The 24,957-nt window shown below is 40.6% G+C and overlaps 1 protein-coding gene across 1 annotated transcript; it reads right to left on the reverse strand.

Moving 5' to 3' along the window:
• Positions 1 to 1,074: 1,074 nt before the first annotated feature.
• rabif (RAB interacting factor) lies at positions 1,075 to 22,968 on the reverse strand. Its single transcript, XM_061984770.1, has 3 exons — positions 22,826 to 22,968; positions 6,237 to 6,388; positions 1,075 to 1,429 (listed from the first exon to the last, which is right to left on the reverse strand). Exons 2-3 carry the CDS (start codon positions 6,378 to 6,380, stop codon positions 1,181 to 1,183), a joined length of 393 nt encoding a protein of 130 aa, XP_061840754.1. The 5' UTR covers positions 6,381 to 6,388; positions 22,826 to 22,968; the 3' UTR covers positions 1,075 to 1,180.
• Positions 22,969 to 24,957: the final 1,989 nt, after the last annotated feature.

A 24,957-nucleotide genomic window follows, 5' to 3' on the forward strand; every position in this document is an offset into this window, starting at 1 on the left:
AAATTTTACATAAACAGTTTGTTGGATTGCTTTGAAATCATAAGTCAAGCAGATATTTAAGTATTAATTTTTGTTTGAACAATAACATTGTTTTAAAATGTATGATGATATAATCCATCCATCCATTTCCTACCGCTTGTCCCCTTTGGGGTCGCGCAGGGGGAGGGGGTGGGGGTGATATTTACTTTTATTATTAGAGATGATTAAAGTGTAAATATATGTAATCGTACGCAGTATATTTATTTTTGTAATACATGTATTAAGATAAGGTACTTTATTTACAAATGCTATTTCCACGCTTTCGGGGGCCACACAAATTGATGTGGCGGCCCGTTGAGTTTGACACATGTAATTTAAAACGTAATTTCTAGATTCGGGTGTTACCATTTAGTGGTCAATTGTACGGAATATATACTGTACTCTGCAATCTACTAATAAAAGTTTCAATCAAAAATTCAATCAATCAAAATTTACTGTTTAATCATTAACATGAATACTTATATTTTGTCTAATCTAGTTTAAAAATGTTAAAATAACTATTAAAATAAGATATTTTGGTTTTCCCCACAGAGAAAATCTTGTTTAAAGATTCTGCAACGTCTCTGGGGCGGTATAGCTCAGTTGGTAGTGGCCGTGCCGTTCGATCCCCGCTTCCGCCATCCTAGTCACTGCCGTTGTGTCGTTGGGCAAGACACTTTACCCACCTGATCCCAGTGCCACCCACACTGGTATAAATGTAACTAAGATATTGGGTTTCACTATGTAAAGTGCTTTGAGTCACTAGAGAAAAAGCGTTAAATAAATACAATTCACTTCACTCTAATCTAAGAATTACTAGTTGAATAATGCTTGTTTTCAGATTAAAATACTTATTTCTATCTTAAAAATCCTGCTAATTTTGAAATATACAAATCTTAATTTAGGGTGCCTTATCAAGTAAAATGAACTAGCTGCATGGAGCGATCATTTCATTAGTTTTTAGTATTTTTTTCCCTAAAATGTAGTATTTTTAGCTCATATTTTGTCAGCTCTTGTTTGCAGTGTACAAGACGACACAAGAGATGAGCAGGTAGACCATGTTCATCTTTTATTAATCATACCATTTACTGAACAGCAGGAATCAAATGTGTGAGTGGAGCAAGTTTCTGAGGGTTTAAAAGTCACTTCCTGTGTGATGGCGCTATGCATGATTGACTCGCTCTATGGCCACATAGTAACTTCTCTTGTCATCCAAACAGTGCCAGCCGATGGGTCCGATCTCACAGTCTGCACAGATGAGATATTTGATCCTCCCCACGTCGTTCGTGAAGCCCACGTTCTCAAAATCAAACATTTCCCCCACTAACCAGTGGGCGGTCAGTGTGTCCCCGTCCACCGAGCCGTCTGTGGGGCTGAGGCTGCTCTTTTTACGCATGGATGGCAGGATCAGCTGAATGGAGAAAACGGCACTTTTAATTGGACGTCCGAATGCATCGTGGCTGTGGACAAAACATGGAGTAAATAATACTGCCTTGAATACATTTATTTTTGTCCTCAAAATTATACACACAATACCCATATTTTTCTAGAGATTTTTGCAAATGTATTAAAAATAAGAAATGACATGTACATAAGTGTTCACAGCCTTTGCCATGAAGCTCAAAAGTGAGATCAGGTGCTTCCGGTTTTACCTGATCATCATTGAGGTGTTCCTACAGCTTCATTGGAGTCCACTTGTGGTAAATCCAGTTGGTTGGACATGATTTGGAAAGGCACACACCTGTCTATATTAGGGTTGTCCCGAAACCAATATTTTGGTACCGGTACCAAAATGTATTTCGATACTTTTCCAAATAAAGGGGACCACAAAAAATGGCATTATTGTCTTTATTTTAATAAAAAATCTTAGGGTACATTAAACATGTTTATTATTGCAATTTAGTCCTTAAATAAATGAGTGAACATACTAGACAACTTGTCTTTTAGTAGTAAGTAAACAAACAAAGGCTCTTAATTAGGGATGTCCGATAATGGCTTTTTTGCCGATATCCGATATTCCGATATTGTCCACCTCTTAATTACCGATACCGATATCAACCGATACCGATATATACAGTCGTGGAATTAACACATTGTTATGCCTAATTTGGACAACCAGGTATGGTGAAGATAAGGTCCTTTTTAAAAAAATTAATAAAATAAAATAAGATAAATAAATTAAAAACATTTTCTTAAATAAAAAAGAAAGTAAAACAATATAAAAATAGTTACATAGAAACTAGTAATTAATGAAAATTAGTAAAATTAACTGTTAAAGGTTAGTACTATTAGTGGACCAGCAGCAAGCACAATCATGTGTGCTTACAGACTGTATCCCTTGCAGACTGTATTGATATATATTGATATATAATGTAGGAACCAGAATATTAATAACAGAAAGAAACAACCCTTTTGTGTGAAAGAGTGTGAATGAGTGTAAATGGGGGAGGGAGGTTTTTTGGGTTGGTGCACTAATTGTAAGTGTATCTTGTGTTTTTTATGTTGATTTAAAAAACCAAAACGATACCGATAATAAATAAACCCATACCGATAATTTCCGATATTACATTTTAAAGCATTTATCGGCCGGCCAATATTATCGGACATCTCTACTCCTAATTAGTCTGCAGACGTATGCAGTAACATATTGTGTCATTTATCCACCTATTATTTTGTCAACATTATGAGGGACAAACTGTAAAAAATGACTATTGATCTACTTGTTCATTTAGTGTTAATATCTGCTTACTTTCTGTTTCAACATGTTATATCTACACTTCTGTTAAAATGTAATAATCACTTATTCTTTTCTTGTTTGATACTTTACATTAGTTTTGGATGCTACCACACATTTAGGTATCGATCCGATGCCAAGTAGTTACAGGATCATACATTAGTCATATTCAAAGTCCTCATGTGTCCAGGGACGTATTTCATGAATTTATAAACATAATATGAATTTCAAATAAAGGAAAAAAGATTTTGTGATGATAAAAAATATCGATGTAATCATAGTAATATCGACTAGTTACGCTCTTGTACTTGGTATCATTACAGTGGATGTCAGGTGTAGATCCACCCATGGCATTTGTTTACATTATGACGCCGGTGAGCTATTGTATCCTCCTACGGTGTGTAGTGAAGCATGTTTAGCTATTCCTCGTCCTCCAGTGATAATGTTACGTGTAAGAAACTGCGGATGGATGTTAGCTGCTAGCTAGCTAGCCATGTCTTAAAGCACCTCTTCCTGAGGGTGTTTCAGTGTTATAACTTTAACTTTATCTTTACTTTTTACACCAAAATGCGTCCATTCTCCCTTTTCTGTCTACACACTGTGTCTGCTTGTAAGTACTCTGTGTGTGTGCGAATATGCTCCTCTGCTCGTAAAACCAGCAATGTCATGACGTGACGACAACGTGCCGTCATGCCTGTTAAAAAAAATATGGGGAACCGGTACTTTTCAAACAGAGTATAGTACCGTTTTTGATTCATTAGTACCGCGATACTATACTAGTACTGGTATAACGCACAACCCTAGTCTATATACAAGGTCCACACTTGACAGTGCATGGCAGAGCACAAACCGAGAAGGAAGTCCAAGGAATTGTCTGTAGACCTCCTAGACAGGATTGTCTCCAGGCACACATCTGGGGAATGGTACAGATAAACATCTGCTGCCGTGAAGGTCCCAATGAGCACAATGGCCTCCATAATTTGAAAGGAAAGAAGTTTGGAATCACCAGGACTCTTCCTAGAACTGCGTGATCGGGGGAGAAGGACCCTCATCAGGGAGGTGACCAAGACCATGGTCACTCTGTCAGAGCTACAGCATTCCTCTGTGGAGAGAGGAGAACCTTCCAGAAGGACAATCCACCAATTAGGCCTGTATGGTAGAGTGGCCAGACGAAAGCCATTTCTTAGTCCAAAGTTTGCCAAAATGCACCTGAAAGCCTCTCAGACCACGAGAAACTAAATTCTCTGGTCTGATGAGACAAAGATTGAAGTCTTTGGCGTGAATGTTTGGAGGAAACCAGGCACCGCTCATCACCAGGCCAATACCATCTCTACAGTGAAGCATGCTGGTGGCAGCATCATTCTGTGGGGATGGTTTTTAATCGGGAACTGGGAGACTAGTCAGGATAAAGGGAAATATGAATGCAGCAATGTACAGAGACATCCTGGATGAAAACCTTCACATCCTACCTGATGGAGCTTGAGAGGTGCTGCAAAGAGGAATGAGACAAAGTGCCCAAAGATAGGTGTGCCAAGTTTGTGGCATCATATTCAAAAAGACTTGAGGCTGGGATTGCTGCCAAAGGTGCATCAACTAAGTATTGAGCAAAGGCTCTAAATACTTATGTACATGTAATTTTTTACTTTTTATTTTTAATACATTTCAAAAAGCTCTAAAAATATTTTTACATTGTCATCATGTGGTATTGTGTGTAGAATTTTGAGGACAAAATGAATGTGTTCCATTTTGCAATAAGGCAGTAACATAACATGTGGAAAAAGCGAAGCATGTGAATACTTTCCAGATGCACTGGAAGCCAAAGTGGTTACACTGGTAACTTACTCTGTAAACTTACCTATGTTTTTTTCCTGGCTCCTCCCTCCTGATAAATGCACGCACGCACGTATGCATGTGTGTGTGTATATATATATGTACGCAAGCACGCACGTACCGTATTTTGCGGATTATAAATCGCACTTTTTTTCATAGTTTGGCCGGGGGTGCGACTTATACTCTGGAGCGATTTATGTGTGAAATTATTAACACATTACCGTAACATATCAAATAAGATAGAAGAGGAAGCGGCGCATTGTCTACCTTTGGAGTTGGCAGAGTTGTTTAGAAGCGACACCAAGGAAGAAGATTTCATGGGATTTAGCGATTAGGAGTGACAGATTGTTTGGTAAACGTATAGCATGTTCTATATGTTATAGTTATTTGAATGACTCTTACCATAATATGTTACGTTAACATACCAGGCACGTTCTCAGTTGGTTATTTATGCCTCATATAACGTACACTTATTCAGCCTGTTGTTCACTATTCTTTATTTATTTTAAATTGCCTTTAAAATGTCTATTCTTGGTGTTGGATTTTATCAAATAAATTTCCCCCAAAAATGCGACTTATACTCCAGTGATACTTATATATGTTTTTTTTTCCATCTTTATTATGCATTTACGGCCGGTGCGACTTATACTCCGGAGCGACTTATAATCCGAAAAATACGGTATGTGTGTGTATACATATTTATGTACAGATACACTTACACTTACACACACACACACACACACACACACACACACACACACACACACACACACACACACACACACACACACACACACACACACACACACACACACACACACACACACACACACACACGTGTCTTTTACATTGATTGATTTCAGATATTTTACCTGTTTTAGTCATAATTGACGTTTAAATTAATTACACAAAATATTTAAATACATTTTGTATTTAATTATTGTAAATTAACTAATAAATGAGATACATTACTTACCGGTACAATAAAAACAAATATCTCATCTGAAATGGCAAATAATTGTTCTTACTTCAAGGAGAATATCTCAGATTTGAGTCCATGATATTCCTGCTAAACAAATGGCTCTAACAGAAAGTGTCTGCTTATATAAAGAAATACATGATCAAATCTACTTGGTGTTTGCATTGACTTGTCAAATGTCATTCAAACAAGAGATATTATTTTACGTTGTTTTTCTCCTGCTGGAGTTGCACCTAAATCAAAATTAGATTTTATTCCATATCACTTGTTTACCTGTGGGCTAATGAGAACATGTTACAATTATAAAATACTGCATTGACTCTGTCACTTCAGTCCAATATTATTTGATTATTACTTTTCTTTCTGAGTGTGGATGCTCACCATCATGTTTTACTTTTAGCTGGGTCAAGACAAACGGTCCCTATTTTCTTGGGTGAATCGTACAATCATTGCTTCATTGATCCCGACTTTTTGTTGTGGTTTTAACTCAGAGTGTAAACATTCAGGAGGGATTCAACTCAACCAGATCAGCTCTTCTGGAACCCAACAATCAGTTTCCCATCTGAGGGTAAATCACTTCAACTCAGAGTTTGTTGAAGCTCCAACCTGAATAATGACGCCATGTGAAGTTACATTTGGACATAAAGGCTCCACAAAAGTGACTTTCGAGAGTACCTCTTTCTCTGCAAACACAGCCGTTCCAGGACACAGCACCTTGGACCCGCAGCGTTGACACAATACAGACTTGCTGTTCTTCCCGTCCTCAGAAACCAAGTCTGCCCGGTCCATGCTGTCTTTAGCCTGTGGTTTCAGGTCCATCCTGAGCTCTAAGTCCAACAAAAGGGTTTCTACGGTTAAATAAAACAATATGCAAATCGCAACACTTTTAATCCTGATTCTGAATCGATTCATAATGTTCAAAAATGTATTGAACAAATAAATAAATATCTATTTATATATTTTTTTCATAAGAATCACTTTTTAAAAAATATGTTTTTAGGCTATCTCCATGCAACCAGAGAGATATTCTCTAACCTGTTTTGGCAATGTTTCATTATATCTATTATAGGGTTGTACGGTATACCGGTACTAGTATAGTATCGCGGTACTAGTGAATCAAAAAACGATACTATCAATGTTCCCTCTAATTGTTCATGTGTCTGAGCAAACACAAAAACTCCCTGAGCATTCAGTGGAGCACATGTGAGCAACATCACACATGGCAATACCAGCAGCACACCTGTCTCAAACCAATCTTTTATTATAACACTCAAATGAGAGGAGTCATTTTCATGATATTATTTTGTAATATTAGTGATTTGGCCCACTTGTAATGAAAGTAAAAGAAATCTTGTTTTTCATAAGCTATGGATTAGTATTGTACAATATGTCTGGGTGGGAATCCTGCTTTGGAAATCATTTGTACCCCTTTCAGAGATCACATTTAGTTGCCCTTAAACATCCTCATGTTGCACAATGAAATGTAAGCATAGGATGAAGTGTGCATTCCTGTAACTTTCTCTAGTAACAACATTCCATGATTAATATCAATAAATTAACATTAATAATAAATGACAGTAGAATAAGCACACGTATCACTGAGGAGTCATAGTGTAACTTTGTGTGGTGTTTGAGTTGTCCGACTTTTTGTGTGGCCATAAACGCACCAGTGGCTTAGTGGTATGCGTGTTGGTGACAGATGACAAGTTGCTTTTGGCCTGCTTTGTACGGCAGAAAATGACTAGTTTTTCGAGATAGAAGTTTTTTACTCATGTTTTTGGTGTGGTTATGGCCATATATATACAGTTTTGCTCAATAAAGTGATCGATATAATTCCTGTCCTCGAAGCATCTCGATAGACGTTACAATAATTGAACGGTGTTCAATTGAACGGTGTTGACGAACACCGTTAGGGCCGCTTGTTGTCACTGTCACTCAGAGTTGCATTGCAAAATTACACAGAATAAATGTGTTTATTTTGTTTAGAATTCAGATGGGATTTGATTTGGTGTGCGGCATATATTTGCTGTGCGCAGAGGATGCTTGAGCAGTGCGCAATTGCGCAGGCGCGCACCTTAAGAGGGAACGTTGGATACTATACTCCGTTTGAAAAGTACCGGTTCCCCATATGACGGCGCGTCGTTGTCACATTGTGACATTGCTGGTTTTAGAAAAAGAGGAGCATGTTCGGCAGCGCACACACACGGCGTACTTACAAGCAGACACAGTGTGTAGACAGAAAAGAGAGAATGGATGCATTTTGGTGTAAAAAGTAAAGATAAAGGTGAAGTTATAACACTGAAACACCCTCAGGAAGAGGTGCTTTAAGACATGGCTAGTTAGCTAGCAGCTAACGTCCATCTGCAGTCGGCAGTGTTTTAGCTACTTCTAAATCACTAATCCTCGCCTCCATGGCGACAAATAAAGTAAGTTTCTTACATGTATCATTATCACTGGAGGACGAGAGGAATAGCTAAACATGCTTCACTCATACCATAGCTCACCAGCGTCACAATGTAAACATATGCCATGGGTGGATCTACACCTGACATCCACTGCAATGATACCAAGTACAGGAGCGTATCTAGTCGATACTACTATGATTACATCGATATTTTTAATCGTCACACAATCTTTTTTCCGTTTAAAAAAAATTCATATTATGTTTATAAACTCAGGAAATATGTCCCTGGACACATGAGGACTTTGAATATGACCAACGTATGATCCTGTAACTACTTGGTATCGGATCGATACCTAAATGTGTAGTATCATCCAAAACTAATGTAAAGTATCAAAGAGAAGAATAAGTGATTATTACATTTTAACAGAAGTGTAGATAGAACATGTTGAAACAGAAAATAAGCAGATATTAACAGTAAATGAACAAGTAGATTAATAATTATTTTTTTCAGTTTGTCCCTCATAATGTTGACAAAATAATAGAATATAAATGACACAATATGTTACTGCATACGTCAGCAGACTAATTAGGATTTGTTTGTTTACTTACTACTAAAAGACAAGTTGTCTAGTATGTTCACTATTTTATTTAAGGACTAAATTGCAATAATAAACATATGTTTAATGTACCCTAACATTTTTTATTAAAATAAAGACAATAATTACATTTTTTGTGGTCCTCTTTATTTAGAAAAGTACCGAAAAGTATCGAAATACATTTTGGTACCAGTACCGGTACTAAAATATTGGTATCGGGACAACCCTAATTTATTATATCAAATAAAACATTACCGGAATCGGTCTGCATCAAGAATCGTGTTGAATTGAGAATCAGTTCTGAATCGAATCGTCACCCCAGGAATCTAAATTAGTCGGACTTGCTACTTTGACTAGTTATTTGTTATTATTGTTCTTTTAATAATACATGCTGGTATCATATGTGAATATATTGTATCTGTTGCAGTTTTAAAAATATACAAATAAAGATTGATATACAGTACAGACCAAAAGTTTGGACACACCTTCTCATTCAATGTGTTTTCTTTATTTTCATGACTATTTACATTGTAGATTGTCACATCAAAACTATGAATGAACACATGTGGAGTTATGTACTTAACAAAAAAGTGAAATAACTGAAAACACGTTTTATATTCTAGTTTCTTCAAAATAGCCACCCTTTGCTCTGATTACTGTTTTGCACACTCTTGGCATTCTCTCCATGAGCTTCAAGAGGTAGTCACCTGAAATGGTTTTCACTTCACATATGTCATAGTTTTGATGCCTTCAGTGACAATCTACAATGTAAATAGTCATAAAACTAAAGAAAACACATTGAATGAGAAGGTGTGTTCAAACTTTTGGCCTGTACCGTACGTCAAAATGCCAAATAATGACGCTACTAATCAGCCCGGCTGATAATCAGTTGATATCTAATGGAAATGACAGGACAACACCGAGATGTTATCAGATTAGTACAAGCCGTAAGTCTCAGTTTTAGGCGTCTAAACGCACTCACTGAGACAGAGCTTTGAAACTCTTTGCCCTGGCCGATGTTTTCAAAAGTGTGCGTTTTTCCGGACAAAAGTGTGCTTTTGCGTGTGGACAAAAGGCCAATTTGCATAGAAAAATATGAATTCTTAAAGTATCCGAGCTCGTGTGGACATGGCCTTAAATCCTATGTGTCGAAGTCAAGGCCTGCGGGCCACATCCGGCCCGCGAATGAATTAGCTATGGATTTGATTAGTATCAGAACCGAACCTGAAGGCCACAGTCGCCTGCTGCTGTTTCGCACGCACCAATACTCCATCAGTGTTGGCGCTAGGAATCCTGCAGCCACCAAACCGGATCCCCTCAACGCCCTGACTGCGCCTAGAAATTCTGTCCATAAAAGTTATGAACAGAATTGGTGACAAAGGGCATCCTTGGTGGAGTCCAACCCTCACTGGAAACCTCATATGCACATTTATTCAGTTGTAAACATTCATTCACTTTCTTCTTTCCTTCATGGATCTAAACTTTACCGCTGACGGTATTTTTTTCCTATATTTTTATTGTAATATTTTCAGAATGTTTTTGTTCTATTTTTGGCCAAAGTAAGAAAAAGAAAACAATCTGAAGTTGTCTTTATTTTTTAGTTTTAATTCCATGTAGGGCTGGGCGATACATGGCATATACTCGATACATCACGGGTTTGTCTCTGTGCGATATAGAAAACGACTATATCGTGATATTGGAGTATACGTTCTCACGCAGTTGCTTTTAGCTGCAGGCATTACACTACAGGCGTTTCTCACTCTTTCTTGTCTCTCCTTCTCACAGAGACGTAAAACAAGCGCACCTTCTTACATACGTCACATACTGTCGCGCGTGCAACGTCAGTTACCTGCAGGCAAGGAAGCAGAGCGAAACTTTCTCATGGCGTGCAGCAACAGAGCGACCACAGTGGCGTGTGCTGTGCCACTCGGGCGGGCAGTAGCCCTTGAGTGCCCGGTAAAATAGTAAATTCCAGCGTCGCTTAGTGTCTACGTTGGTGTGGCTCATTTCTAGCCTAGATCCAAGTTGCACTGCAGCCGGGCTAGGCTCGCCTTCAGCCGTGGCCCAGGTTAGCATGAGTCCGAAGCCAAGGAGAGCGGTTAGCCCCCCTGAGGACGATATGGAAGAAATTAAGAAATCTCTTGAGTTCTTGTCGGCTGAGATCGCAACAATTGCTGACCAGCAAAAGAAAATTGTGAATTCAGTCACTCAAATTCAGTCATTCAAAAGACTGAACACGGAGAAAGACAAAGCTATAAAAGTTTTGGAATGTCGCGTGGCCGACTTGGAGCAGTACTCCCGCATGAACAACGTGATCATCAGTGGACTGAAGACCAAACATCGGTCTTACGCCAGTGTGGCAGCCCGGGAGAACTGCCCCGCAGGGCAGGAGGGAGTTCAATCTGAGTCGGAGGCGGAATCGCTGGAGCAGCAGGTAGTCAGCTTTTTGGGGAGCAGGAGGATCTCCGTGGACAGGAGCGACATTGAAGCCTGTCACACCCTGCCTACGAGAACCAAAGGAGCGACACCAGCGATTATCATTCGCTTCACCAATAGAAAGAACAAGATCGTGATCCTAAAACAGGGTCGCAAATTAAAAGGAACGGAGGTGTACATTAAAGAACACCTCACCAAAAGGAATGGTGAGATCGCCAGGAGCGCACGAATCCTGAGGAAGCAAAGCAAAATTCAGTCTACATGGACTGCCAGCTGTAAAGTGTTTATCAAGCTGAATGGTACGACCCCAGAAGAGGAGAAAGTCATGGTCATCAACGACATCAGTGATTTGGACAAATTCGATATCTGAGGAACTATCTGCGGCAAGGTAGAACCCCTGTGTCTACTCATGGACACTTTTCACACACACATAATGACTGTCACTCATTGTTTCCCTTTTTCATTCTTTAGTTTTTTGCTGCAGTTGCAGATGTCATGCCTATGTACTAGTTGGGCGTTGTTATATATGTCTACCTGTACGGCTTTTTATGCCTCAAAGCAAGCCTACACTGTGTTTCAGGGTCAATTGTAAAAAGCAATATAAGTCATCAATCGCTCTCTCTCTTCATCATGGTTTCATACAACCTTAAACTACCCGGCAAAGGCCTACTGATAGCTCACTTGAATATCTGTAGCTTAAGAAATAAAATCCCTGATTTATGTATGATGATGAAGTCTAATAATATACACATTACGGCAATATCTGAAACCCATCTTGCCTCCTCTTTTGAGGATGCTGAATTAGCTGTAGATGGATACACAATTTTTAGGAAGGATAGAACAAGATATGGTGGAGGTGGAGCTGTGTATGTGCAGAGTCACTTTCCTGTGAAAGTAAGACATGATTTCATGTTGGCTGATATTGAGGCCCTGTGGATCCAGGTTCACCTGCCACAGACCAAACCCATACTGGTTGGGTGCTACTATAGACCACCTAGTGCCGATATAAAATACCTGGATTTAATATGCAAAATGTTGGATGAATCTAGTGATGAGAACAGAGAGATACATTTTACTGGGGACACAAACATTGATTGGTCTACTATGTGCCCGTTGAAAAAGAAACTTATTGCTGTAGCTAATGCCTGTAACCTCACATTACACTACCAACCAGATCCACTATAAATAGAAATGGGCTAAAGTCATCCAAATGCATTGACCACCTATTCACCAATGTTCCTGATAAATGCACTAAAACAGTATCAATAGCTCTTGGCTTTACGGACCACAACTTAATTGCAATAAGGAGGAAGACCAAGCTCTCCAAGGCTCTTAGTGTGACTATACATAAAAGGTCTTATAAATATTTTAATGAAGTAAAATTTATAGATGATGTGAAACATGTTAACTGGGAAACTGTGTGTCTTGAGGAGGATCCTGAAGCTGCTTTGAGCACATTCATGAAGTTATTTTTGCAGATTGCTGATTAGCATGCTCCTGTCAGGAAAACAACTGTCAAGGCAAATGGCGCCCCCTGGTTAGGGAATGAGCTCAAAGCACTTATGAAGCAACGTAACCAGGCTATAAAGTTGGCAGACTCTTCTGGTCTACTTTCTGATGAGATGATCTATCGTAAATTTAGAAATCGTGTAACTAAAATAAATAGAGGTAATAAAAAGGTATATTATTAGACAAAGTCAAATAATGGGAAGATCAGCATCATGTAAAACAAATTCGTATATAGAAGTTGATGGAGCTTACCTGACTAAGCCTATGGAAATTGCCACATATTTTAATAATTACTTCACAAACAAGGTGGAAAATCTGAGAGTAAATATGACGCCTTCTGATGGCTCCTCCTCATGCACATTAATTGAAAATCATATAATGAAGGGTGGGGATAAGTTGATTGGCAACACTAAATTGGCCCTAGTGTGTGGATGTGAGTGTGAATGTTGTCTGTCTATCTGTGTTGGCCCTGCGATGAGGTGGCGACTTGTCCAGGGTGTACCCCGCCTTCCGCCCGATTGTAGCTGAGATAGGCTCCAGCGCCCCCCGTGACCCCAAAGGGAATAAGCGGTAGAAAATGGATGGATGGATGGATGGATAATGAAGGGTAAAAACTGCAGGTTCGATTTTGTACCAGTTAGTAGTTCTGATACTGAGAAATTGTTATCACTGCCATCTGATAAACCTGCTGGGACGGACATGCTAGATGGCAAATTGTTAAGAATTGCGGCATGCCATGTATCAACTCCGATTTGTCATATATTTAATAAATCATTAAGATATGGAGTCTGTCCTGGGGTCTGGAAGGAGGCCATGGTCATCCCTCTACCCAAGGACAAAAATAAAGATTTTACTGGTAAAAACAGTAGACCAATAAGCATACTTCCTGTTCTTAGTAAATTGATGGAAAAAGTTGTTTTCAAACAAATTCAAGATTACTTTACCTACAACAAACTGATGTTGTGTTCCCAGCATGCTTATAGGCAAGGTCACTCAACATCTACTGCCCTAGCTCAGCTGACTGATGACTGGCGGTCACAAATGGATGTCAAGAAGATGGTTGGTACTGTCCTGATTGACTTTAGTGCGGCATTCGATGTCGTAGATCACAACATAATGATCTCCAAACTGAGAAAATATGGTTTTAATAGTATATCTCTTTCTTGGATGTTGAGCTATCTATCAGGAAGATCACAGAGAGTGTGTTTTAATGGTAGCCTATCTGAATGCAAGTACAATTACTGCGGCTTGCCTCAAAGAAGCTGCTTAGGTCCTTTACTTTTTATTATTTTTACTAATGATCTTCCCTGTGTTACAACAAACACCAATATGGTTATGTATGCATATGACACAACTCTGTACAGTACTGCCTAGGGATGTCCCGATCCAGGTTTTTGCACTTCTGATCCGATACCGATATTGTTTTTGCACTTCCGATCCGATACCGATACTGACCGATACCGATACTGACCGATACTGGCCTATCCGAGCATGTATTAAAGTTTAAAGTTATTTAGCCTACTTAGTTGTCAGAATCATGTTGAAAAGGGTTTTAGTACTCTTGATAACAACTAGCCAGCTGAATTAGGGGAGTTGGAATAATACACAATGGTTGGTAACAAGAAACAGACCTGTTTATTCAAGGATAAACACAAAATAGACAAAATTATACATGACAAACAGAAATGGCATCATTGAACTAGGGCTGGGCGATATGGCCTTTTTTTAATATTGCGATATTTTAAGGCCATATTGCGATACACGATATATATCTCGATATTTTGCCTTAGCCTTGAATGAACACTTGATGCATATAATCACAGCAGTATGATGATTCTATGTGTTTTGATTGATTGATTGAGACTTTTATTAGTACCGTATTTTCCGCACTATAAGGCGCACCGGATTATTAGCCGCACCTTCTATGAATTACATATTTCATAATTTTGTCCACCAATAAGCCGCCCCGGACTATAAGCCGCGCCTACACTGCGCTAAAGTGAATGTCAAAAAAACGCTGCGCTAAAGTGAATGTCAAAAAAACAGTCAGATAGTTCAGTCAAACTTTAATAATATATTGAAAACCAGCGTTCTAACAACTCTGTCCCAAAATGTACGCAAATGTGCAATCACAAACATAGTAAAATTCAAAATGGTGTAGAGCAATAAATAGCAACATAATGTTGCTCGAACGTTAATGTCACAACACACAAAATAAACATAGCGCTCACCTTCTGAAGTTATTCTTCATTCGTAAATCCTTCGAATTCTTCGTCTTCGGTGTCCGAATTGAAAAGTTGCGCAAGCGTGGGATCCAAAAATGGCCGGCTCCGCCTCGTCGAAGTCATCGGATTCAGTGTCGCTGTTGTTGTGCAGCAGTTCTGTGAATCCTGCCTTCCGGAAAGCTCGGACCACAGTTGTGACCGAAACTATCTGCCCAGGCATTTACGATCCACTGGCAGATGTTGGCGTATGTCGACCGGCGCTATCTGCCCGTCTTAGTGAAGGTGTGTTCGCCTTCGGAGCTGTGTGAAAAAAGCCACCCGGCCTCTTCGCGTAAACTTCCCTTAACCACTCGCTCATCTTTTCTTCATCCATCCATCCCTTCGAGTTAGCTTTTATGATGACGCCGGCTGGAAAGGTCTCTTTTGGATGGGTGGAAGTTAGCATGGCAAGCTAGAACCACAGTGAAGGATGACTCCTCATTCCCTGTGGTGCGAATATTCACCGTACGTGCTCCCGTTCCACAGTGCAGTTCACAGGAATATCAGTTGCTGTGAAATACGGTAGTAATCCGTGTGCGGATGGAGAGATTGCGTCTTTTTATGAACCGGATCCTTGTCGCGTAGTAGGAGCCATTTTGTGGTCTTTACAGATGTAAACAGGAAATGAAACGTACGGTGATATCCGCGCGTTTTTTCTTCTTCTTCCGGGGGCGGGTGAAGCACTTCCTGTTCTATGGGGGCGGGTGAAGCGCTTCCTGTTCTATGGGGGCGGGTGCTTTCCTTGGCGGTTGCTTGCGTAGAAGAAGAAGCGCTTCCTGTTCTACCGGGAAAAAAGATGGCGGCTGTTTACCGAAGTTGCGAGATCGAAACTTTATGAAAATTAATCGTAATAAAGCGCACCGGGTTATAAGGCGCACTGTTAGCTTTTGAGAAAATTTGTGGTTTTTAGGTGCGCCTTATAGTGCGGAAAATACGGTAGGTTGCACAGAGAAGTACATATTCCGTACAATTGACCACTAAATGGTAACACCCGAATAAGTTTTTCCACTTGTTTAAGTCGGGGTCCACTTAAATTGATTCATGATACAGCTACATACTATCAGATATATACTATCATCATAATACAGTCATCACACAAGATCATCTCATTGAATTATTTACATTATTTATAATCCGGGGTGTGGAGGGGGGCGCCGGATGTAAGTGTCAAAAAGACAGCCAAAAGAGTTTGATATGAGAATAAATCTAAAGTTAAAATATAGGGTAGAAATGCACCCATTTGCAGGAAATGTAGTCTTGATTTTCAAAATTTTCTTTCAAGGCTTGCAGGTCTACATTAAAACATTCTTCTTCATACTGCATTAATATATGCTAGTTTTAAACTTTCATGCAGAGAAGGAAATCACAACTAAAAAAATCACTAATTTTTTCATACGGTGTTGATGTGGAATTTTTGCCTCGGCATTTTGATGGTGTGGGCGTGTGGCACCGAATGGAGATAAGCGTCTCGACAGACCTTACAATATTTGAACAATGATGACGAAAACTGTTTTCTCTGTCGTGTCCGTGTGTCGAAAATTGTTATGCGCTTATTTTTGTATTTTATTTTGTGCGTGGCATAAATTTGCCGTGCGCAGAGGACGCTTGAGCAGTGCAATTCACAGGCGCGCACCTTAGAGGGAAGGTTGCTCACACGGCTGCGCTAGCATCACAGCTAACGTTAGCCATGCTGCTACCTCTCTGCTGGGAGAGGACGTATACGTATGTGACGTATGACGTGACAGTATGTGACGTATGTAAGAAGGTGCGCTCGCTGTCTGTGAGAGGGAGACACAGGAAAGAGTGAGAAGAGCCTGTCGTGTACTGCCAGCAGCTAAAAGCAACTGCGTGAGAATCCACAGACCTGTAGATGTGTTGAAGGTGTGCTGGAAAATGCGGAACGGAAATTAGGGAGCAGCAGAAAAGTGGAATGTATTATTTAAATAGGTGTGTTGGAAAACACGGACCGGAGTTGTTGTTTTTTTAACTGGATTTGGATCGGCATTTTCCCATGCCTTGCCGATACGCATTTTTTTGCAAATATCGGCGGCCGATCCGATCCAAATATCGGATCGGGACATCCCTAGTACTGCCTCTACCTTAAATGACCTAGAAAATAACTTAAATCAGGACCTGGAGAGAGTGTCACGCTGGGTAAAAGATAGTAAACTTGTTGTGAATTTTGACAAAACAAAAAGCATTCTTTTTGGATCCAGGCATATGCTTGTTGATGACCCTCAGCTTCATACTTCAATGTCAGATATACCTATTGAGCAGGTCATTAAAGCAAAACTGCTTGGTGTGCTATTAGACAGTCAACTGTCATGGTCCCATCATATTGATGGTATTTTATATGATGGCGCCCCCCGTGGCTGACGTCTTTGCGTCGTCCTCCCAACAACATTTACGTTTATTTATTTATTATAGTACTAATTTGCATCCTAAATGCAAAGTTTTTGCACACAACAGTGAGATATAACAGAGACGCACTTCTGGACATCGGAAAAGCTCACCATGAGCTCACTTATAGTCTGACGGACTTCAACTTTCTGCTACGACGAGAGCCAGTTAACCACAAAACAACTACAACAAGGCGGCAAGGAAAGAGAGCGGAGCTACATGCTAGGCTAAAGGCTAGAGCTACACGACCACCACTACCTCGCCTGCTGCTAGCTAACGTGCGCTCGCTCGACAACAAGCTGGATGAGCTGAGAACCAGAATTACATCCTAGCGTGAACTGAGAGAATGCTGTGCTCTTATTTTCACGGAAACCTGGCTTTCGGACAGCATCCCAGACTCTGCTATCCAGCTAGCAACGCACTCAGTCTACCGTGGAGACCGGACAATGGCTTCAAGAAAGGCGAGAGGCGGCGGCGTCTGTGTTTACGTGAGTAACCGCTGGTGCTCGGACGTACAGGTGGTTGAAAGACACTGCTCGGACAACATTGAGTTTTTGATGGTGAAATGCAGACCTTTTTACCTGCCAAGGGAGTTCAGTGCAGTGTTTATACTGTCTGTTTACATCCCGCCACGGGCGGATTCCACAACAGCGCAAAAGCTGCTGCATGACGTCATCAGTAAACAAGAGACCGCACACCCCGATTCTGCGTTCACGGTAGCTGGAGATTTTAACCACCGCAACCTAAAGAGCGTCCTCCCGAAATACCATCAATATGTGAACTTTCCTACGAGGGAAAAAAACATTCTGGACCAAGTATATTGCAACGTGAGGGGAGCCTACAAGGCTGTACCCAGACCACACTTTGGACTATCTGATCACATCTCAGCTTTTCTATATCCAGCGTACAGACAGCGCCTTAAGCAAGCCCCCCCAGTGAGAAAAACTGTTAAAGTGTGGAATGAAGACACTGAACTAGTGCTTCAGGACTGCTTTAGGAGTACAGACTGGGACATGTTCAAAACTGCTGCTCAGAGGGATGGCGGTACTGTGGACATAGAGGAATATGCTTCCAGTGTAACTGGCTACATCAGCATATGTGTGGAAAACATTGTTCCCACAAAACAATACAAGATATACCCAAACCAAAAACCCTGGATTAACTGTGATGTTCGGTCCAAGCTACATGCCCGCTCCACTGCATTTGTCTCAGGCAACGCTGAGGAATACAAGAAGGCCAGATATGACCTGCGTAAATCCATCAGCAAGGCCAAGGGACAATACAGACAAAAGCTGGAGGGATTCTACTCCACCACAGATTCCCGGCGCATGTGACAAGGCCTGCAACACATCACAGACTACAAGCAGGGGAGCAGGGGGGTCACAAACAGCCAACGCTCACTGCCAGATGAGCTGAATGAGTTCTACGCCCGCTTTGAGGTCCTCAACACCAACCAACAGAGAGGTGTTCTGACCACGGAGCGCACACAGGACCCACCACTCACTGTGACAACAGCAGAGGTACGTACAGTTCTGAGGAGAACAAACCCACGGAAGGCAGCCGGCCCAGACAACATCCCTGGCCAGGCCCTCAGGGTGTGTTCATCAGAGCTGGCTGACGTACTTGCTGACATATACAACTTGTCACTAGCACAAGCTTCAAGACCACCACCATCGTGCCCCTGCCAAAGAAAAACACTGACCTGTCTGAATGACTATCGCCCTGTTGCACTCACCCCAATAGTGATGAAGTGCTTCGAGAGGATAGTCATGTCACACATCAAAAAGACCATCCCAGACACACTGGACCCTCTACAGTTTGCCTACCGGCAGAACCGGTCCACTGAGGATGCAGTCAACACCGTCATCTTCACCACCCTCACCCACTTAGAGGGCAAGGACACCTATGTCAGGCTATTATTCATTGACTACAGCTCTGCTTTTAACACGGTCATCCCACAAAAACTCACTGTTAAACTCCTCACTGTTGGTCTGATACCAACTCTCTGTGACTGGGTCCTGAACTTTCTCACAAACCGGCCCCAGTCAGTCAGAATCGGCAACCAGACATCAGGCACAAAGGTTCTAAGGACAGGGACCCCCCAAGGCTGCGTGCTGAGCCCCCTATTGTTACACCCTCTTCACACACGACTGTGTGGCCTCCCAGAACAACACCAGTAACATCAAGTTTGCAGATGATACTACGGTTGTCGGACTGATCACCGGGGGAGCTGAGGCAGCATACAGAAGGGAGGTAGCGGAACTGGTGGCCTGGTGTCAGGATAATAATCTCTCCTTGAACACAGACAAGACCAAGGAGATGATTATTGACCCACGGAGAAGGAGTACACACTACACACCTCTTCACATAGGAGGGACAAAGGTGGACAGGGTGAAAACCTTTAAATTCCTCGGGACCCACATCAGCGAGGACCTCACCTGGGATCACAACACCCAACAAACGATAAAGAAAGCCCAGCAGCGACTGTACTTCCTAAGAAGGCTGAGAAAATTTGGCATGCCACCCAAAATTCTCAGCAACTTCTATAGAAGCACGGTTGAGAGTGTCCTTAGCAGCTCAATCACGGTCTGGTATGGAAACTGCACTGCTAAGGACAGGAAGGCACTCCAGCGAGTGATTAAAACTGATCAGTACATGTCAGGAGCAGCCTTCCCCTCACTACAGGACATGTACTCTACCAGGGCCACCAGGACAGCACACAACATCATAAAGGACAGTACACACCCCAAGCACAGTCTCTTCAGCCTCCTACCATCAGGCAGACGATACAGGAGCCTGAAATCCAGGACTACGAGACTGACAAACAGTTTCTACCCACAGGCCATCAGGCTTGTGAATGCTAACTTGTGAATGCTAGCTACCACCCCACCCCTCGTTTTACTTGTATCTTTTTGAACAAAAGACAGCTACCATGACCACCCCCGAACTGTGAACCATCACTGTAGACACTTTTCACTTTTGATCACTAAAGACACTTTAACTGCTGCTGTGACCAAATGTCACCTCCATATTTATACTGTTGACTGTCAATCAGAATGTGCAATAATGTTATGTTACTCACTGTGCCTTGTATATACATTTTTATTTTTATTTTAGCTAAGTACCGTGTGACTCGTTGAAGGGTGGACTAGCAAAGTAAGATTTTCATTGTATGGCAAACTGTCTGTTTAACTGTGCATATGACAATAAACAATCTTGAATCTTGAATTTTAATGAAAATAGGAAGACATTTAGCCATGGTCAGGAAGTGCTCCACCTTCTTGACATCCTCAACAATGGGTCAAGTCATATAGTCCTTGGTTTTCTGTCATCTTCATTACTGTCCTATAATATGGTCTGCTACGACTAAGTCTGACCTGAACAAACTGCAACTTGTTCAGAACAGAGCGGCTAGACTAGTACTTAAGTGTTCTTTGCGCACTAATATTTCATTTATGCATTCACGCCTGTCCTGGTTGTCTGTTGAACAAAAGATGCATTGTAGTCTCCTTATGTTCTTTAAAACTATCATGCTAGATCAATCACCAGATTACTTTTACAAACAGTTTTTAAAATCAACTAACACACATATTCATGACACTAGGAATGCCAGCAATGGCTATTTGGCACTTCCTGCTCCCAGGACCAATCTCCTCAAACATATGGTCATGTATAGATGTATATCATTCTGGAATCGGTTGCCATCTCACATTAATCTCTCACAAAGTAAATTGTCATTCAAGACAGCTTTGAAGATACACCTATTGCAGCTGCCCACATGACGTGGATTTTTAATACTGTGTTTAACTAGCTTTTTTATCTTATGTTGTATTTTTCCATTGTATAATGTTTGGTAATGCATGTATTCTTTGTATTTTAATTTAGTATGCTCCTATATGGACCCCAGGAAGACGAGCAGTCGCTTTGGCGTCAGCTAATGGGGATCCATAAACAATAAACAATACGCTCTCGCCAAGCAGAGAGGTAGCGGCATGGGTAACGTTAGCTGTGGTGCTAGCGGTGGGGTGCGAGTGGTAATACGAGAGAAAGAAGGTGCGAATCTGGTAACAAATGGAGGAAGAAGAATTCATTCCCAAGTAAAACAGCACAGGGTCCATCGTCTGGCGGTGGTTTGGCTTCAAGCGGGAAGATGTTGAACAGACACTGTAATATGTCAAGTATGCGACAAAAGCGTTGCTACAAAAAGTAGCATTACTGCTAATTTGTAGCATCATTTGAAAAGTTACCCGCTAGAGAATGAGGAGTGCTTGAAACTCCGCATGTCAACATCTCCGGCCGGTGCCACACCAACAAAATGCCCAAGCAACCATTTCCACATCAACACCGCATGAAAAAAATTGTCTACAACAGAAGGAGATAACGTCCGCAGTAACCTACCACATAGCGAAGGACATACACTATTTGATTTCCTATTATGCTGCTCATTTTTATTTGACAGTTTTTGAAATATCTTGTGTGACATCATGCACAAAAGTGCACTTTATTTGTTTTAAACTATTGTAGTGGCATTCTGTACAAAAAGTGCACTTTAATTTAGTGTTGTTTGGATATGTCATCTTAGTGACATCATGCACAAAAGTGCACTAATAGCTTGTTTTAAAATGTCTCTGACAATCTTGCACTTTCTGTTTTGAAATGACATGAATGTTTGTGCCACTGCTTAATAACTGTTTAATAAATACACTTTTGGTAAATTGACTTAGTTGTGATTTCCCTCTCTGCATGAAAGTTTAAAATGAGCATATAGTAATGCCGTATGAACAAGAACGTTTTAATGTAGACACATAGAATCATTATACTGCTGTGATTATATTCATCAAGTGTTCATTCAAGGCTAAGGCAAAATATGGAGATATATATCGTGTATCGTGACATGGCCTAAAAATATCGAGATATTAATAAAAGGCCATATCGCCCAGCCTTACGCTGCGGGTATTTAAAAAAATATATTTTTATTGTAATATTTTCAGAATGTGTTTGTTCTATTTTTGGCCGAAGTAAGACCAAAAAAACAATCTGAAGTCGTCTTTATTTTTTAGTTTTAATTCCATGACTTTAATAGTCCGGTCCAGCATGCGCACAGATTTTCCTCCAAGTGGCCCCTGAGCTAAAATGAGTTTGACACCCCTGCCTTGGATTAATTTTTGGTTACGATGGATTGAAGCCAAAGCAACAGGATGAACACATTCAAGTGAGCATGGCAACATCTTCAGACAACGCCCCTGCCTTTAGCGAGTATGATCTTCTCTCCAGTAGTTATATTGCTCATGTTTGTACTTTAGTAGTTACGTTTCACTTCTAGTCTGTTCGTTGGATCCAAACTGTCGGTCGAAGAAAATAACATTTAAACAGGAAGCCTGAACCGTCATTCTTTATGTACACACCGCTTTCTCTAACACTTAACACTTTCTGGACAGGTAACAGTTTTGTATCATTACGTGTATAACAAAACGACATCTTTAAAGGACGCCATACGCGTGTAGATCATCATAATTCAGTGTATGATTAAAAACCATTCTGGTGTCACTTCGAATTAATTCCTTACTTTGCCATAACGGGGAACGCCAACACGAAATACGTGTACATTTAGACATCATAAACTCATACCATTTAAAGAAGACAACAAATACGTACCTAAGAAAAAGAAAAAATGTAACCGCCCACGACTAAATATATATATAAAAAAACTGATAGGTTAGCTAAAGCGAGTGTAGCATTTCGGGCTGGGTTTGAGCGTTACCGCCCAGTAAATAGGCTCGACTGAAAACAATTCCTCCACAAGGATTTGTTCCGGGATTATTTACTGTGCGTGAGACATTTGTTATTTTTACTGATTTTAACAGCCATATGTCCACAATAACAAAAAAACTAAAATAACTAAATCGATTAAATAAGATGTATATGGAGTTTTGCTTATATTAGTACAATAGTTACCGCCCAGTAAATAGGCTCGACTGAAAACAATTCCTCCACAAGGATTTGTTCCGGGATTATTTACTGTGCGTGAGACAATTGTTATTTTTTAGTGATTTTAACAGCCCTACGTCCACAATAAAAAATAAAAAATTAAAATAACTAAATCGATGAAATAATCTGGAGTTTTGCATTCATTAGTATAATAAAAATAAGAAAAAATTGCAGTTGTTTACAATTTACGATAAGAAATACTTAGCTCGGCGGTCAGCAACCCTCGGCTCTTTAGTGCCGTCCAAGTGGCTCCCTGGAGCATTTTTAAAAAAAGGTTTGAAAATGGAAAACGAGTAAAAAAATATTTTTTTAGTTTTAGTATGTTTTTTGTCTGAGGACAAACATGTCTGTGTGTCTGTGTTTACGAGTGGTGCAACGGATCAACATTGATCCGTGATCTGTTCGGATCAATATCTTTGGTTCGGCACACACGTGATCTGCGGTTTGATATATGAAACAAAAAAAGTTGTTCGCACGTTCATTCCACACACAGCGTGGTCATGGCAAGCGGAGTAACGGAGGAGCTTCAACGCCCCGCGCCATTTAATCGGTGTTTATATGTGCAGACTCCGTTGTGCAAAACGAGGGTTTTAAACACATGCTGAACGTGCTTGAGCCCAGTTACGACATCCCGTCGCGCACCCACTTCAGCGATAAGATTGTGCCAGATCTTTAAGAGCAGGAGAAGAAAAAAAGTTGTGGATGAACTATCCCGAGCATCTTCTGTTGCGCTCACGACAGACGAGTGGACGTCCAGGGGAACTATAAGCGCTCACTTCATCACAGCAGACTGGGAGATGAGAAGACACGCCCCCTCTACGAGAGTCACCTTGCGCAGGTACTGACACAAGCAGTGGAGGAATGGAAGATAAAGATATCCCAGTCACACTTGATAATGCCAAAAATCAAATAAATGCAGTGAATGAGGCAGGACTGGGACCACAGATAGGTGCTTTGCACATGTAGTGAGTTTGGCATCACAGAAAATAATCTCAGTCAATAGGATGGAGCGCCTCCATGGGAGGATCATGAAGGAGATTTCCTACTTCCACCCAAGCACAACAGCTGCTCATGTGCTTAAGACAAAGCAAGAAATGCTAAAGCTGCCTACTCATAAAGCTCATACATGATGTCCCAACAGGTGGAACTCCACTTATGATATGTTGGAGCAGCAGGCAGCTATATACTCTGCATTGACCCACAACACCCTGAAGACAAATGTCAAAGACATCATCAACCTGTCTGATGATGATGTCAGAGTGGCAGAGGAGGTCCTCCAGTTGCTTAAACCCCTCAAAACTGTTACATCTCTACTGAGCACTGAAGCTTCACCATCTGAGTCAATGATCCTGCCACTGAAAACAAGGATTCTACAATCCATGGCTCCAAGTGTGGAAGACAGCAGCATCACTCCAGATGTCAGGCCTTATTTCACTATCTATGTTTTAAGGAAGATGATGTGCCTTCTTATGTTGCACTTTAAGTTGTTTTTTTATTAATGGTCATTGGTCCAAGTTTAAAGAAAGGAGAAATGCCTTTTTATGTTGCACTGCTTTTCATGAATTATGTTAAAAGGAAAATAAAAATGCATGTCACGTTGATCAACAGATTGTATTATTCTCCAGTACAATAACAGTACTGAAATGAAGGTTAAAAGGGCATTAATGGGAGCTTTAAAAAAAAAGAAGAAAAAATGAAGTAACTAAATAGTTACTTTTCACAGTAACACATTACTTTTTGGTGTAAGTAACTGACTTACTTTTAAAATAAAGTAACTAGTAACTAACTAGTTACTGGTT

Source organism: Nerophis lumbriciformis, linkage group LG23 (assembly GCF_033978685.3).
Source record: "Nerophis lumbriciformis linkage group LG23, RoL_Nlum_v2.1, whole genome shotgun sequence".
Taxonomy (NCBI): domain Eukaryota; kingdom Metazoa; phylum Chordata; class Actinopteri; order Syngnathiformes; family Syngnathidae; genus Nerophis; species Nerophis lumbriciformis.

Coding starts and splice junctions, on each gene's coding strand:
- rabif (XM_061984770.1), bottom strand. CDS start 6,380: ATGGACCTGAAACCACAGGCTAAAGACAGCATGGACCGGGCAGACTTG. Junction 1,430..6,236: donor CTGTGTTTGCAGAGAAAGAG/GTACTCTCGAAA, acceptor TTCTCCATTCAG/CTGATCCTGCCATCCATGCG.